The sequence below is a fragment of the Lethenteron reissneri genome, chromosome 26 (assembly GCF_015708825.2).
Source record: "Lethenteron reissneri isolate LAM-NWPU_2019-01 chromosome 26, ASM1570882v1, whole genome shotgun sequence".
In the NCBI taxonomy this organism is placed as follows: domain Eukaryota; kingdom Metazoa; phylum Chordata; class Hyperoartia; order Petromyzontiformes; family Petromyzontidae; genus Lethenteron; species Lethenteron reissneri.
In genome coordinates this window covers 3,142,373-3,159,954 of record NC_083804.1, presented here as the reverse complement: position 1 = coordinate 3,159,954, position 17,582 = coordinate 3,142,373, and the positions used below count along the sequence as shown (strand labels likewise).

Genomic DNA, 17,582 nt, shown 5'->3' with positions numbered 1-17,582 from the left:
TTGAGGTCACCCATGCATAACTCTTGCTTCTTTCGGTAAAGTCACGTAGGTAAAGAAAATAATGAATAAAAAATATATATAAAAAAAAGATAAAAAAATAAAAAATATTCTTTACCTACATGACTTTGCCGAAAGAACCAAGAGTATGGATCCTTGCAGTCACGATAACTTCAAATCTAGAAAGCCACCCATGCAACCCGCGTCGCGGCGCGACTGCCGCCCGTGCCGTACCTCGCTCAAGGAGGAAGGCGCCGTAGTTGTTGTGAAGATCCGCGTTGTTCGCGTGAATCTCCAGCGCCGTGCGGTACACCTCCTCCGCCTCGTGCGCGCGATTCTGCATCGCACGGGACGTCGTCCTCTCAGCGGCAATATCAAACCGAACTTTTTATTCTACCAGCTAAGGTCCACTGAGCTATGTAGCTATTTCGTAGACATTTTTAGCAGCCAAATGCTCTAAATGTACGTTGATTCTAAATGTGGAGAGAAAACCAGGAGTATCCGGATAAAATACCACGCGACCACGGGTGGAGAGACTTGCAGACTCCAAAAATACAGCAGGCGTCAAGGTCGGGATCGAACCCACGACCTCCTGTATACGAGGCGAGGTAGTTAACATCTCCTAGCCACCACGGCTCCCCATTTATACGAGGCGGCGAGTAGCCCCCGTGGGTAGGAGGCGCTCGGAATCTTCAAACGAGACACCAAATGTACCAAAGGCTCACGGCCATGGTGATTATCCCAAAAAACCGTCAGCATTGCAACACAGACACCTGGGGGCACACAGACACATCTGCACACACCTGCACACACACACACCTGCACACCCACCTGCACACACACCTGCACACCCACCTGCACACCTGCGCACACCCCCACACACACACACACCTGCGCACACCCCCACACACACACACCTGCACACACCTGCACACACCCGCACACACCTGCGCACACCCCCACACCCACCTGGGCAGACAGCAGCGAGGCCAGCCCCGCGAAGGCGTCGGCGAAGTGCGGCGCGACCCTCGTGGCCCGCCGGTACAGCCGCTCCGCCTCCTCGCCCAGCCCACGGCTCCTGGGGACGGCAACAGCCGCAGACGCCGCTCAGCCGGAGCGGCTCCTCGCTCTCCGGTCCGTGCAGAACCGGCCCTAGACCTTTGGGGGCCCTAAGCAAAATTTGGTTGGAGGCCCCTTTGATGTATGATTTTCTTCACCCACCAGCTAGCAGTGACTCTAGGGGGCCCTCTGCTAGCCACGGGGCCCTTTGCAATTGCAAGGGTCGCTTAGTGGCTGGGCCGGCTCTGGGTCCGTGACTCTACCAGCGAGACTTCCACAGTTCAAGTGGCCTCAAGGTGCAGGAACTGAATTAATTTCCTTGATTAAATTTAGAGCAGTTTAAAACTACTACACCTAGTGACGAATGGCGGTTGTTGTTGGGGAACCTAGCACTGTGGTTAGCGCGCACTGCACCCTCCTATTGGCACGGTCGGCTACTACGTACGGTGCGAAAGAAGTTCAAGGTACAGACAGACATGCACAGGAACCCACTGAGGACCCAGATCAGTGGTGAGGATGTGAACTCGAGCGGGGCCACCCAAGGGTGCCCGAGCCTGCCTCTTTCGCTACTCGGTGATGTAGAACATTCCAAAATAGATAAGTAACAGAGAAGAAAGATAACAATTTAAATATACCGTGACATGTACAGTATATTCAAGTTAAATAAAGAGTTACACCAAAACATGCTACTAATATGAAGGTTTATTTTTATCAAATGTTTAAGCAAATCTTTTCCCTCAATGACTTGTACCGTAAACAATATGTGAATGCAAAGCACAGATTTGTGAGTGAACAAAAGCCTTCATCAGACTCTACAATAAAGTATTTTGCTTTAAGGTCACGTGTTTTGCCATGTGTTTTGTTAAAAACTGTTTTTGCCTTTTGTTCCGTGAGTGATAAGAAAGCCCAAGGGGAGGTAAGATCTTTTTTTCTTTAAAGCGAGAGAGATTGAGGAACAAACGGTACGTGGAATCGTAGGTGGTTTGAGGCGAAGATTTTAAACATTTTGTTGGGGATGCCGAGGACTGCCCTTGGAAAACTTTCTATCCTCGGCAAGCCCTACCACCAAGGCTTGAAACACTGACATCGACACACTGCTCGCTCCAGCAACACGGAGGTTAGGTGAAGGGGATGGTGTTATTGCTCCGAGCAGCCGGCTCATAACAGATGCCTCCCACTGCTAAGCTGCCCCTGGCTATCAGGGACTGACTGGGCCAAAAGGAAACCAGATATTTTAATAATCATTATAATAATACCAACTTGTAACCCCCCACACAGTGTTCGCTCGCAAGCCGGAGAGGCAGCCAATTGGTCAGCCGGTGCCAAATTTCCCTCCAAGCTCTGCGGTACTCCATATATAAAGGTGTAATAGGTCAATTAATGAGTGTTTACACGTGGTAGGAAACCGGGGCATATGGAGAAAACCCTTGCGTGGGTTTTGATGTTAAGCTGTTGCTTGAGTTGGGTTATCACACACTCCCCACGACTGCCTGTCGCTGTGTCTCTCCAGTGGACTCTCTACCTGCCTAGCTACCGTCATCCTCGTAACCGAGGGTTGATGTCCATGACAAGACGTTATCCACGTTTTGCGATCTTTGGCATCATCCATGGAGAGCCCTATCCCACGTCTCACACTGTTCAACCAACCACTCCCTCTGTCCTTACATTTTCATCTGTGTACGAACATCGTCACTGCTCCTCGATCGGTTTCCTCAGCAAAATGTACTTCTAGCGGTTCTGTCTCCTCCTCCTCTTTCTTCGACTTGTCATCGCACAAACTCACTCGCTCACTTATCCTGCATCACCGCACCTCAAATGCATTTTGGTCTTTGCATTTCACCCGTCCACAATGACTCCCTAAGGGGGGCCGAATGGCCAGGTGCCCAGTCTCATTCCTCCTCGCTTGTTTCTGTCATTTTGCCACCCGTTCAGTTTCGCTATCTTAGGACGGCTGTCATATTTTTCTCAATGAAGTTGGACCTGGCAAAGCCAGCAAGTAGTAGCAGGTTGCTATTAACCCTTTCCTGTTCCGAGACGTCTGCAAGTTGCAGGGTGGGTGTCCCGTTCACCGCTGAATCTCGGAACGCATAAGTGGTTCGCGTTAATTTCATTTAGAGAAGCCATGCGCTGCTGTTATTAAAGACATTGTACTCACCACACAGAACTGTAGCAACACGACCGCGCTCAATGATAGCTGGCGCCAAACTGTACCACACGCCCTCCCGCATGACCTTGTGGGAGTCTCGGTACCGGTAAAGTTCTTCTATTTTATCACTACGTCAATAGAACGGAATCGGAAGAGAGGCTGACGACGTACACGCACGTCATCGGAACGGGAAAGGGTTAGCGAACTTCCGAGTGGCGTTCACCCTTCCGCCGCTCTCAGCGGTTGGCGAGATGGTCACCTGAGCAGGTTGGCGAGGTTGAACATGGCTCCGGCGTGCGCGGGCGCGGCGGCGAGCGCGCGTCTGTAGAGGCTCTCGGCGTGTCCCAGCTCGTGAGCCAGCGTGCCCAGGTTGTTGAGCGCACTGGCGTGGCCCGGGCACAGGCTGCGATCGATCGCGAGCGGGCGACGGGGATACAGGGGTGGGGGGAGGAGGGGGGGTTAGGATGACAGCCGTGCGTACGCGAAACGGTCGAGCGAGACGCTCACGCGGGCACACGGGTTCGTTGGCACGCGCGCGTACCCGGGCACCACAGAGTGCACAGTGACACGCGAGCAGTTACTGCATGGGCACGCGCGACGCGACGCGACGTGGACTTGAAATGTTTTTTCCAGAAGAGTTGGTTCTAGTCCAGGGTACGCACGCAGCTCGGCAAAAAAGGTTGTGTCGTCGTTCGGGAACGGGGGTTGTCGTCGGAGGCTTCTCACAGCGTCGCCACTCGCTGCGTTAAACGCTCAGCGACCGCTCTCACTCCGTGCCCTGACAATGTGCCGGGTCATCAATCTTGGCTTCTCGGGATAAATCATCCGCTCTATTTTTCTCTGCATTCACTCATTCACTATTCCTTCACTCTCCTTTTCCCCCCTCGTTCACTACCCTTTCACTCCTCAGTCACTCTCCATTCACTCTCCAATCGCTTCCCATTCACTCCGTGTTTACTTCTCATTCACCTCCGCATTCACGGGCAGATGCTCGGAGCGGGTGGGAAGCGGCTGGGAGGCACTCATCCTCTCGATGTCCCCACACCCCGCCATTGCTTCTTCCCTTCTGCCAGCTTCCGCAGCTTCTACGCAGCCAACATTTAATGTCCCCCTGTTGTGTCCGCACGCACCGCTCCCCCCACCGTTCACAGCATCCTAGAGTTGCCCCCGCGACGGGTTTGTGTAGCCGAGTGTCGACGCGTGACGGTGCGCGACCGTGCACAGGTGTGCTGCTGCTGCTGCGGTGGCGGTCTGTACCTGAGCGCAGCCCGGTAGTGTTGCCGTGCGCGCTCCGTCTCGCCCTTGTCCCGCAGGAGGTTGGCGTAGTTGTAGTGCGCCTTGGCATTATGTGGCAGGGTCTCCACACCCGACCTGCGCCCGTGCGCACAAAGACACGGATCCACCCTCAGAGCCTTATCAGACGTTTTGGGGCAAGTGCTGTGAGCGAGTAGCAGCACCTGTGAAGGCCGGAGAGGGTGGGTGACTAGCACCACGCCCGGCCGCCTTTGTCTCCCCAGTGGCGATGTTTGCACATCGCACCAGGTACTCATTTGAGGCTGAGTTGACGCAGGGGAGGCCCAGGACCAGTTCAGATAATCGTCACTGGTGTTGGCCGTGAGCAGGAATGGAACATCGGATCGCCGGGTTCGTAGCGAAACGTAACGCTCACTGCGACACTACCGCTCCCCACAGACACACACAGACACACAGACACACACAGACACACACAGACACACACACAGACACACAGACAAACAGACACACATAGACACACAGACACACACAGACACACAGACACACACAGAGACACACAGACACACACAAGCGCGTCCGATACGCGCGCACACTCAAGGGTGGCTTCACAGACACGTCTCTCTGGAAACAGTAGTTCCGACCTCGGGTGGTGCATGGGGATGACACAAATTGAAACAGAAGACAAAATACCGTCGCGCAGACATGATTCAGCGTAACAAATTCAAGTCAATTCCCGGTCCCTAAAGTCGACTCGCAGATAATATCTTTGGACCGAACACGGCGTGCCGATGAACAAAATAACCGAGTGAAGCAAAGAGCGGCGAGCAGACGATGAGAACGGAGGTGTACGATGAGGATTGGACGACGAGGAGGAAAAGGAGGATCGCACCTGCGATCAACGCGGCTGGCTACGTACGTTGCGAAAGAAGTTCAACACGCATGCATCGGACGAGGAGGATCGGGACGACGAGGATGAGAATCGGGACGAGGAGGAGGAGCGCTCGCTCACCTGAAGAGGGCCTCGCGGGACCTCCACACCTGGTTACGCTGCAGAGTCTTGGCGGCGAAGAGCGCCAGCAGGCAGAGCGCCGCCGCCGCGACGGGCGGCCGGGCCCGCGAGCCCACGCGGAGGTAGAGCGAGGTGAGCGCGTGCGTCACCAGCAGGCAGGAGCCCATGCTGCGGGCAGGGCGGGAGGGTGAGACGGCGCAACGCGAGATCACGAGTCTGCTCTTCCTGTTGTGTTCCCGAGGAACGCCGCGTTCTAGGAAAGCTCGCGTTGCGTAGATGTGGGGTAGAGCAAGGGCCGCGGTAACACGCGAGATGCGCGCGCAGGCTGAACAAAGACTTGAGGGCGCGTGGGTAGCATGCAGAAGTATCCAGCAGCATCCCGCCGCCCTGTGCGATGCTACGCCGAGGCAGCCGTACGACCGCTTATTCCTTCTCGCGTTGCGACGTAGTCCTGTTAACTCGATCGCGTTATATCCAATTCGCATCTGCGTTTGTAAAAAAAATGTGTTCCCGCTCACGGCCGACACAGTGATGATTATCTAAACCGGTCTTCCCCTAGGTAGACTCAGCCTCAAATGAGTACCTGGTGCGGTGTGTAGTTAACATTGATACTGGGGAGACAAAGGCGGCCGGGCGTGGTGCTGAACAGCCACCCCCTCGTGTGCTGTGCCGGCCTTCATAGGTGCTACTCGCTAACAGCCCTTGCCCCACTGGTCTGTTAAGGCTATATGGGGGATCTTTGTCTTTGTGCTGTGTGATTGTGTGTGTGTGTGGGTGCAGGGAGAGGGGGTGGTAGGGGTAATATTTGATGACTTGTATCGGACTGTATCCCTCAGGCGCATGTTTGTTGGTTTCATTAATTTCTGCTCACGTGACACATTGTGCACGCGCAGAGGCACCAAGACTGCAGCTCAATAAGTCGCGAAATAAATCAGCAGACGCAACGGCTACATAACTCCCCAACATGAATAAAAGCATTCCTTACACCCCCCCCCCCCCGCCAGTGCCTTCTGGGAATGCACAATTGCAGCAGCATCGATTCAAGCGCAAACGAAACGAACCCTGGGCCGGTTTCAACACACAGTGACTCGTCAGCAGACTCAGGGCTCGCTTGACGCATTTGCTGCCAGATGTCACCCCGCTAATCATGCATCTCTCTCGCACCTCCCGCTGCCTCGCCTCCCCCGTTATGCCCTCGTATCTCGCAGGCTGTTGCAGATCCCAAAACAGTAACTTTGTTACAAGGGCCTCCAAAGGGATCAGATCATTCACTCACACTCTCTCTTCACAGCATTTACGCCGTTCCCAGACGGTCGTCTGACTGATGGGATGTGTGGAATCTAATTGTGTGTGTGTGCTTTTTATACGGATGGACATATTTACGAAGGTGGTGAAGTGTCCTCTTATTTGTTTAGTGTAGAGACGGCCTCACGTGCATCTCGTGATTTTATTGATTTAGTTTCCTTTATTATTATTATGTTATTATTTTTAACCTACGTGACTTTACCGAAAAAACCTAACAGCATCACGTGCTTCTGTTGTACGAGCGAATGAATTGGTGAACGAGCGTCTGAATGACCGAGGGAATGAGTGGATGAGGCAGAGCTGACGTGACTGGGTTATGGAGAAATTGGGGAACGTGAAATCACGCCGTGGTCGATGGGGGGGGGGGCTGGAAGAAGGACAAATGCCAGACATTCCGAAGGGTTTGGAGGTCTGCCAGCACCACCACCACGGCCGGCCGCCACGGGGCATAAATAAACCCTCCCCACCACGCAGCCCCACACACAACAACGACTTCAACTACAAAAACCACAACAACGCTCCGCAGCCTGGGCTGAGCACTGCAGTCGCTTGCATCGAGACGTCGTCGCGAGCGACTGAATGCTCAGCAGCGGCTTTGACACTCAGCCACACGGGTGAATCCCGAGCATGATAATGTCATCAACTGCAGCAGCCTTCTCACTCCACTGCTGGATGAAGGCCTCACCAAGCCACCGCCGCCGTCTCTTGCAATCCTGCGACGAACGGTCGCAACGATCCGCCTAGCGCCTGCACGCGAGCCAATTTGATCGGATGTTGGGCAAGACTGGTGAATTGCAATTACCATTGGCGCCTCTGGCTTTTGCGGACAACGAAAAGGCATCATCTAACCGCTGACTGCTTACTCGTTAGGGAATTCCCACGTGCCCAGGTAACTTTTGCCTCCCGTGGTAAGAATATAAACGGGACATTCCCGCCACCCTTGGTTTGTGCAAGCCTGCATAACTGAATTAATTTCTCCCGGTTACCTGACGACGAGACATTGCCTGGACAGGTAGGTGTGTTGAACTTCTTTCGGACCGTACGTAGCCAACCGTGCTAATCGCAGGTGCAGTGTTGAGTCTATGGCAGTGTTGAGTCTGTGGGCAGTGTTGAGTCTGTGGGCAGTGTTAGTCTATGGGCAGTATGTATGTGTGTATGTCCAATTATTTCGCGCCGTACGTAGCCAACCGTGCTAATCAGAGGTGCGGGTCACTCCGATTCGGCGGAGGTCACACGCCGGAATGCCACGTGTTTTTTTTATTATTTGAGAGAGAGAAAAGGCCTTGCCTGGGCAAGTAGAGAATGCGCTCGGCCATCACGAAGCCGACGCGAAAGAAGAGGTTGCTCGCCGGGAGGAAGGGCAGCACGAGGAGCAGCAGGCCCGCCGTCAGAACCCGGCGCTCCTCCACCTAGGCACGCACGCAAGAAAACATAGACAAAGATCCCCCCCACCACCCCACCGTATAGCCTTCAACAAGACTGTTGGGGCAAGTGCTGTCCGCGAGCCGCACCTATGAAGGCCGGCACGGCACACGTGACGGGGTGGGTGGCCAGCAAACCACGCCCGACCGAATTTGTCTCACCGCACCGGGTACTCATTTGAGGCCGAGTCGACCTAGGGGAGACGCAGGAACGGTTCAGATCAGATCACCGTCACTGGTGTCGGGCGCGAACGGGAATCGAACCCGGGTCACCGGGTTCGTAGCGCAGCGTGCTAATCGCGACACTAACCTGCTCCACTGACCGCTCTCAACCTACGCACGCACGCACATGCGGGAGGAACACGCGGGAGACGCACGCGGGGCCACGTGCACAGGTCGCACGTACACGGGATGCATGTACGGCGGTGGACGTGGGACGTGTTGCGGTTGGGGTGGACGGGCGACGCGGCGTTCAGGCTACACAGCTTTGATACCTGCGGAGTGCGAGCACAGCGCACGGCGATGATGCCCAGGCCCAGCGCCAGGCCCGTGGGCGCGAGGACGCGCGGGTCGCGGGCCGAGGTGAGCAGCTCCACGCTGCCGGCCTGCCAGTCGTAGCTGAGCGTGCGTGGGCACAGCAGCAGCCACGCGTTGAGCGCGCACAGGTAGGAGTAGGTCAGGAACCTGCCACACGACGGCAAGACAACGATCACACACAACGACCAAACACAGCAGCAGCAGCAACAGCCACGTGTTAAGTCAGATCTGTCAACGACGAGAATAAAAGCCCCACCGTAACGGAAAACTAGCGCAGGCTGGAATAACATAGCTTTCAAAACAAGATGCATTAATGTCTAAATAGCGCACGGGCTCTGTGCATAACGCAAATAATTAAAACCGTCAGCAGTTCCTCAAGGTGTGCATTGTGGGCATCATGCCTGCTGGTCACCTTAGCTGACCTGCACAGGCAAGAGTATGTCGGGAACCCACACCACTAGCGCCTGTTACATCACTTGAAGGTGTGACTACGCTAGAGGCTCACAGTCCTTCGTCAATCCACTCTCGCAAATGAGACTACCCACAACCCTAGTTTGTTGAGTTCTCAGCTGGTTAAACAAAGTAAACTTGATTCTAGATTTGAAGCTTTCGTGACTGCAAGGATTCATACTCTTAGTTCTTTCGGTAAAGTCACGTAGGTAAAAAAAATGAAATTAAAATTAATAGAAATAAAACAATAAAAATCACGACGTTTCGGAGGCAACACAAGCTTCCGTCTTGAATCCACTGCTGGATGAAGGCACCCCCCCCCCCCATGGCCATGACCGTTGTGCAGGGTTATTTCACCAAACTTGACCACACTGGTCACACACTGGTCAGGGGGGGTCAGCGGGGGGGGGGGGGCGTTCAGGACCGGTTCAGATGTGTCCACTGGCCATGACTGGGAATCAAACTCAGTCCGCCAAATTCAGAGCGCAGTGCTTGCGTGATTGTTTGTATAAAGCCAGGGGGTTGGCAATCAGAATCACAAGAAAGCATTTTTTTTTCGAATTCGGTACAAGACTCAATATTTCAAAAGCCGCAATGCACGTGAACAGCATGCATACGATAATAATAGGGTTTTTACCCTTTTATCTGGCACAAAACTGACCCCTTTTTACAAGGGATTATGTTTGCATTAACAACAATACCTGTGGTCAAAATGCAAACAAAAAACATCACTCACATGATAATGTATGCATTGTCCTTTCAAGTCCTTTCAAGGACAATGCATACATTATCATTTGAGTGCTGCATACATGATCAGACTGCTGTTTTTTGTTTGCATTTTGACCACAGGTATTGTGGTTAATGCAAACATGATCCCTTGTAAAATGGTGTCAGTTTTGTGCCAGATAAAAGGGTAAAAACCCTATTATTATATTTTGCTACTGGCAAAGGAGGTCTCATGATGTAAATAATATCACATACGTCACACCACGGAGCAGTTGTTGTTGCACAGCGAGGGGGCGAAAATCAATTAAAACCCAACAATTTTTAATGAGTGCACAAAACAACCCCCTTCTTCATCTCTGCATTTAGCTCGTTGTTTCTGCGATGAGCCGGCTCGAGTAACACATTATTGTTGTTGTTGTTGCTTTTAAATTGGAGGGCAGTTTCACAAATGAGGCTAACCCCACAGACAATCATTCCAACCGTACGCGCCAGTTCGAGGGGGATTATGTACAGTCTAATAAAATGCTTATTTATGGAATAAGTTCATGTTTTGTTACACACACACACGGAAACTGAACATTCCATCAGCATTCCAGCATTGATTTAAAAAATCAGTTCTTTCTGAGTACCTCCAATGCCGTGGTAGTTCATGAGCGTTCATCAAGAAATGTGGACAATTTATTCCAGATGAATTGCAGCTCTAACTGGTTGATATACATGTCCAAGTAAAAAAAGCCACATAATGATTACACTAAATACCACTGATTACACCACACCATGGCACTGCCCTGGAGCTGTATAAGCTCCCGTCACGCCTCCTCCACCTACTGCAGGTAAAGTTCGCCTGCGATGGAATGACGAAACGAGTGTTGAAACTGAATCGCAGGCAAAGCGCTTTGGCGTCGTAATGTGGAGGCAAGTCCAATGACAGCGTGAAACACACACACACACGCGCGCGCGCACGCACACGCCACAGACAGATCTCCTCCTCGTCACCTGGTGAGGCGGTGTGGGCTGAACGAGGCCGGGTTGTCCTGCTCGATGAAGGCCGGTAGCGTGGCCCCCATCACGGCCAGACGGAACGCCAGCAGCAGCACCAGCTGTGGGAGAGGGCGAGGGCTATGGTTGTTTAAAAATTGCACGGTGACTTTTATGTCGAGACATTTTTTTCTCCATATCCTGTATTAGCCACAATCATAGCCTTAATAAACCTAAACTAGTCGTTAGTTTACCAGGTAAAGTTCACGAAGCAATTTTTCTCTTTTTCAGAAGCGACCTGGCCACAAATGAAATCTCAACGAAGTGGCTTATAACGTGGAAAATTATAGCAGCCAAATACTCTACACACAGATTGATTCTAAATGTGGAGGGAAAAACAGGAGGACACGGAGAAAAATGTACGCGACCACGGGGAGAGAGACATGCAAACTCCAAATATCCAGGCGTCAGGGTCAAGATCGAACCCACGTCCCGTGTACCAGGTGAGGTAGTTCACATCTTTCCACTGCGGCACCACTTAATAAAGGGTAATAAAACCCTGCACAGACAAGAGTCTCTGTCACCGAGTCTTGTTCATCCGTCAGTCTCTCGGCCTTCTGGACCACCGCTTTTGTTTGAAGCGGCATCTGTTAACTCTGACAAACCGAGTCCCATTTGGTCTGGGAGTCCCATAAGCAAGAGCGTGGCCTCTGAAACCAACGTTGCTGGGCTGCCACCAACCCATTCTATTCAGAGTGCCGTCTAATCCACCACACCTCTCTTTTTCTCTTTTATGCAACGTTCCACAAAGCGTAAAGCCTGCACACCGCTGTGCGTTGCGAGGCATGTGCTCGCAATCTCCCCCCTGGCATTGGCCGTGTCGCAGGAACAAACAGCACGCGCCCCCAACGCCGCCACCAGCAACATCCAGCAGCGTTTCCTTTCAGCGCACAATCTCCAGACAAAACTTCAGTAGGGAAAAAAAGCCCTGCCAATAAAACGTTAGGATAGCATTTCCCACCCCCCCCACCCCTCTTTACTTTTTTGCGTCTTTCATCCAATGCGCTACCCCACGCCAGCTCCGGTACAGTGGCCACTTGCATCAAGCAAGCAAAACATCTTCTTCCCCTGCTCTTTCTTCTCAAATGATTTACTGGTACGGTGGGAGGTTTTTATCCCCTACTTTCTACCAACTTTAGAGAGTAAATATCACGTAAAGTGAGATAATTACCAAATTGTGTATTCTGTCATGTCAGCGCATCTGTGAAACACGTTCTGCAGCATTAGCCAAAGGATTGACACTGCAAGAACTCTCAGCGTCAAACACCTTTCGTGTCGCATTCACCTCTACGTCGCGTTCATTTCGAATATGCCTAACACAAAACCACTGGTGGTATGGCTGTCAAATCGAATGGCATTCGTTAGGTCTCGGTTTCGATGAAGAGCAGTTGAAAACATAACCGGGCGTTTTACCACGACACCTGGGGCAAAACACAAACCAAAGACTATGTCGTAGTGTTGGGAGCGCTTGTTGCAGATCACTCCATGGCCAACACGTGGAATTCATTAGCGATGTTTTTTTTAATCACAGTTTCCTGAGCACAGACCACCTGTTGTCCATTGCCCATTCCCTTCCTCTTCCCTCTCCTCGCCTCCCCCCCCCCCCACTAGTCTCGTCCCTCCCGCTGCCCTTCCGTGACCCCCCCCACCCCCCCACGTGCCCTCTGTCATGGTCACTTCATTCCTCGGCTCTTGCACCTATCCCTACCATCTAAATCGCTCGATTTCTGTTCACGATTTTTTTTAAATAATTTTATTTCAACAAAACAACTCGCAGGCCCATCACAACGCATCTCGTGGTTCATATTTCCAAGGCACACATTTAGTGCGGGACGGGACGGGGCAGGGGGGGGGGTCCAAGCGACGTTCCTGCATGAGCCAACGTGTGGTCAGGGTAACCTGTGAGTTCCGTGAGGTCTGCGGACGTCTTCTGTGGGGCGTTACAAGGAGGGGGGAGGAGGAGGAGGAGTTCCTCTGACATGAGAAGGGGGGCGGTGGAGTGGGGAGGGGGGGTAATTTGGGGAAAAGGGACGGGGGTGTAACCCAACCACCCCGACAATAAATAACTAACATGTGGCCTTTTAACATTTTGTTTTAGCCTTTCCTCCGTTTCTCCGGGGCCCGTCTCTATCTGTTCTAGAGGGGTGCCTTTGAGCGATTTGTTAAAACTGTGTGACGGAACGCCTTGAGCTGAGGCGCTCTATACATATGAAGTACCGGTGCCGTCTCGGGCTCGAAAATCTCGGCAGTGTCTTCCTCCTGCGGTACTTTGGCCCGAGCTGTTTTCCGCGTGTCCATGTTCGTATTACTTCTGACTCCAGTTGAAGTACCGGTGAGGACGCTTGACACCGAGGTTGAGGCACACGTATATTTATTTCACAATACGACAGTGGGCATATAACACTCGAGGGGGTATCGGCCCCCTCACCCGTATAACTCGGGATACACCCCTAGCTAACTCTGTCCTAGCCCCGAGTCCTCCACTAATGGGCTAGGGGAGGCTATCTGGCCCGACACTGGTAAGTCGGGCCCGGTACCCGGAGTTCCAGACCAGCTCTTACAAGAGCACCGGCTCTGGCTTTCGGGACCACGCCGCTGGCTCAGTCCTGTCCGGCCCTGAAAAGGACATCGAACTAGGGGAGTCCAGGGCTCTATCTAAGACGTCTTCAGTCTTCTCCCTTTAGCTTAAAACATAACTCCCGAGCCCTTTGAAACATCCTCTTTTATACCCAACCCCTCCCTGAGGGGTGGGGCCCCGGGGGATCATAACGTTCGAACCAGCCCCCCCCAGGGTGTCTGGCTCGGACGTCGTAGAGGGCACCTCCTCGTGCACTTACGTAGCCCCGCCCACTGTGTTTGTTTTCCATAGGCTGCCATGCATAACGGGCCCTCTCTTTAACACCCCTACACATATACCATTTAAATCCAAAGCGACAGAGTTAAACCGTTTCTTCAACTGAGTGTGTGCTCCCCCGCTATATACAGAAAAGACGGACACAGCTAAATACATTTACGCTTTCAACCATAATTGGAAAGTCTTACACTGCACTGTCATGGTGGACCGTGGGGTTAGGCTCGAGGATTTTGGCACGGACGTTTGCAGTAATCACAAACAACGTGAGTTTGAATAAAGTCCGTAAAAACTTGGGAACGTGGATCGACTACGGGGATAATGATGATGATGATGCGGAAGATGATGAGGATGGCATTGACACACAGTGGCTTAGACTCAGCTACTGCCCTCATGCACCCGGGCTATGAAGACTGCTGCCAGGGGAATGCTGCACTCACCCAGAGTACGGTGACCGCTGCACGCTTCAGAAGCGGCTTGTAGCCGTGCAGCAGGTCCCAGCTCCGCCCCGCACGCCACGCCGTCTCCTTCTCTCTGTGAGCATCAGCAAGGAGGGTTGAAGACAGAGGAAAGAGAGGAACAAGGTTTTGCTATTTGGCGTGGGCAAATAGTGGGGGCAACAGTGGCGTGAACCTCTCCACGTGACACCGTGCCGTGCTGCCCTCCGCCATCTCTCAGCTCCGATGGTCGTGTCTAAGTTGAACTTCTTCCGCGACAGATGCAGCCAAACCGTGCTAATCGGAGGTGCGGGGTAAGGCCAACAAACTTAACTCAAATCGAGATTTTAAAATTGCACAGCTCCCAATGGCTTCCTAATATCGGAAGGAAGAGCATTTCGGACGGCCGCAGGAGCACATCATAGAGCGTGCGATGCGCTCACCGTTTTTGTTCAGTGGTTGGACAAAATCTGCTGCGAGGATGATGGTTTATGCTCTTTGACGAGATCCGCAATGTTTTGTGGTTCATTTGTGCACAGCGGGCTGTTTCCATAACGACCAGAGAGATCCAACTGGCGGAGCGGTGGGGCTGGAGGGTGTGAGGTAGGGAGGCTTGGATGATGATGATGATGATGATGGTGTTGCTGCTGCTGCTGCTGCTGATGTTGTTGCCGATGATGATAATGTCGGCAGGCATCCCGGTGGTGATATCTTCACCCTCACCGACACGGTGGCAGGCGGCTCAGCACGAGAGCGTCGTAAGCGAGCGCGGCGCCCAGCGCCGTCACCCCCGTCTCCTTCACGAGCATCGCCGCTCCTCCCAGCAGCAGCGACAGCACCAGCAGCCCGGGGGACTCGGTGATGGGGCAGCAGCGGCAGCAGCCTGCACTGGCGACCGAGCCCTGCGCGCCCACACTCCTGCGAGAGTTCCCGCACCTCCGATTAGCACGGTTGGCCATGTACGGTGCGAAAGAAGTTCAACGTACACACATACTGCCCATGGACTAACACTAACCATATACTCAAATCCCTGTAGACTCAACCCTGCTCATAGACTCAACACTGCACCTCTGATGAGCACGGTTGGCTACGTATGGTGCAAATGAAGTTCAACGTACACACACTCAACACTGCCCATAGATTAAAACTGCCCATAGACTAACACTAACCATACACTCAACACTGCCCATAGACACAACACTGCACCTCCAATTAACACGGTTGGCTAGGTACGGTGCGAAAGACGTTCAACGTACATACATGACACAAACACACACAAGGACGCAGGAGCAGTCAGATGCCTCGCCCTGGCCACACCTTGCCAAGGGGTCAGGGCTTGGGATTGATGGCTGGGATCGGCCATTGCTACAACAACAACAACACACATCCTCATTGCGTATCTGTAATCACACTCAGCGCGTCTGGTGCACTGAGCCTCTGGTTGAAATTCCACATCGCTATGGCTGAGTCTTGGGAAATGTGATTCATAGCAATGTCACTGTGAACCCAAGCAGAGGGCCAGAGGTGCAGCGTGTGTGAAGGACAACACATTAAGGTCACGTATGTGGGGAATGCTACGTAGGCTGGGAAGGGGCAGCAGCACAGAGGTCAGAAAGGTCAACTCTGTTTGAAGAGCTGAACTCTATTTGACGTAGCCACCGTCCAGCCTCGGTCAGACAGGTCGACATAAAACGCGAGTGTATTTTTGCTCGGGTCTTGTTGGTGAGGACGTGAAGAAGGCCCGGGCAGTGAGCCACGGAGAGAGCGGAGGGACCCGCGGATACCGCTCACCGGACATACGCGCAGAAGGAGGCGAGGAAGAGGAGGCCGGCGAGAACATCCGCGCGTCCGACGATCCCCGACACCTGCCGGCGGAAGGGGGCCCAATGCTTTTAGTCACGGCTCTTAGGTTTTGTCGGTAAAGTCACGTAGGTAAAAAATAAAAAGAAATAAAATAATAAATCACGACGTTTCGGAGGCAACACAAGTCTCCGTCATCTCTTGTTCTCTTGCACAGGTCGCGACGTTCGCAAATTTCTTTTGTAGCCCCGCCCACCATCCCCACGTCCCATTCCCTGGTTACCACATTCAATTCAGATAAGTCCCTCCCCCCTTAACTTGTATTTAAGGGCTGGTCTCTTGGAATTTTGCCTCACTTGATGCAGTAAATTTAGCTGTGACGGTCCCACCTGATGACGGAGACTTGTGTTGCCTCCGAAACGTCGTGATTTATTATTTGATTTCTATTATTACTTCTATTAATTTTCTTTTTTCTTTTTTATCTACGTGACTTTACCGAAAAAACCCAAGAGTATGAATCCTTGCAGTCACGAAAGCTTCAAATCTAGTTTTTAGTCACGGCTCGCCTCTGACTTGGCCTCTACCACGACTCAACTCGGGTGGGCGGGTGGGTTGGTGTACGGGTGAGTGGGTTGGTGGGTGGGTGGGTGAGTTGGTGGGTGGGTGGGTGAGTTGGTGGGTGGGTGGGTGAGTTGGTGGGTGAGTTGGTGGGTGGGTGAGTTGGTTGGTGGGTGAGTTGGTTGGTGGGTGGGTGAGTTGGTGGGTGGGTGGGTGAGTTGGTGGGTGGGTGGGTGAGTGGATTGGTGGGTGGGTGAGTTGGTTGGTTGGTGGGTGGGTGGGTGAGTTGGTGGGTGGGTGGGTGAGTTGGTGGGTGGGTGGGCGAGTGGGTTAGTGGGTGCGTGGGTGAGTTGGTTGGTGGGTGGGTGGGTGAGTTGGTTGGTGGGTGGATGAGTTGGTTGGTGGGTGGGTGGGTGAGTTGGTGGGTGGGTTGGTGGGTGGGTGAGTTGGTGGGTGGGTGGGTGGCCTAGCGGGTTGCGCGTCCCACCGCCTCCGTGTGCACCGGGTGCACCGCGAAGAGGGCAGCGGCGAGCCAGGGCGCGCCGGGCAGGCGCCGCTCAGTGACGGCGGCGGGGGGCCACAGCATGGAGCGGCCGAGGCCGGCGAAGGCCACGCACGTGGCGGCGTGCAAGCACACGTTGAGCACGTGGAAGCCCCAGGGGTGCATCCCGCCCAGCCACACGTTCAGCCTGCGCGAGCAGACACACGCGGGACACGTCATTGTTGGTAATAAAGGTTGTTTTTTTTATTTTCAGGGGGGTTAGAGCGTGTAAATTAGTAAGTGACAAACCTTACTAATTGGCTGTGTCAGGTGGTGGTAGGTTAATAACACATTTATATTTACGCGATCTAAACCAAGAGAAAAATAATGTATTTTGAATAATATTGGTCACGAAAGCCTACGTGTTAAACACGTAGTTATTATGTATTATCACGACTACACTTGCTTTACAACCAGGTAAGCCTTACTGAGTCTAAAGATGATCTCTTTGCA

General features: G+C 53.0%; 1 protein-coding gene across 2 annotated transcripts in view; it reads right to left on the bottom strand.

Annotated features, from left to right (window-relative positions):
• TMTC1 (transmembrane O-mannosyltransferase targeting cadherins 1) overlaps nt 1–17,582 on the bottom strand; it is a 30,196-nt gene that overhangs the window by 5,416 nt on the left and 7,198 nt on the right. For both annotated transcript variants that reach the window (XM_061559788.1, XM_061559789.1), the window contains exons 2-13: nt 17,076–17,277; nt 16,022–16,095; nt 14,954–15,148; nt 14,234–14,327; nt 10,901–11,004; nt 8,686–8,875; nt 8,058–8,179; nt 5,466–5,633; nt 4,460–4,573; nt 3,462–3,605; nt 967–1,075; nt 232–334 (exon numbers count right to left, since the gene is read on the bottom strand). In XM_061559788.1, coding sequence (XP_061415772.1) covers nt 232–334; nt 967–1,075; nt 3,462–3,605; nt 4,460–4,573; nt 5,466–5,633; nt 8,058–8,179; nt 8,686–8,875; nt 10,901–11,004; nt 14,234–14,327; nt 14,954–15,148; nt 16,022–16,095; nt 17,076–17,277 — 1,619 coding nt within the window. The remainder of the gene's footprint in view (nt 1–231; nt 335–966; nt 1,076–3,461; nt 3,606–4,459; nt 4,574–5,465; nt 5,634–8,057; nt 8,180–8,685; nt 8,876–10,900; nt 11,005–14,233; nt 14,328–14,953; nt 15,149–16,021; nt 16,096–17,075; nt 17,278–17,582) is intronic.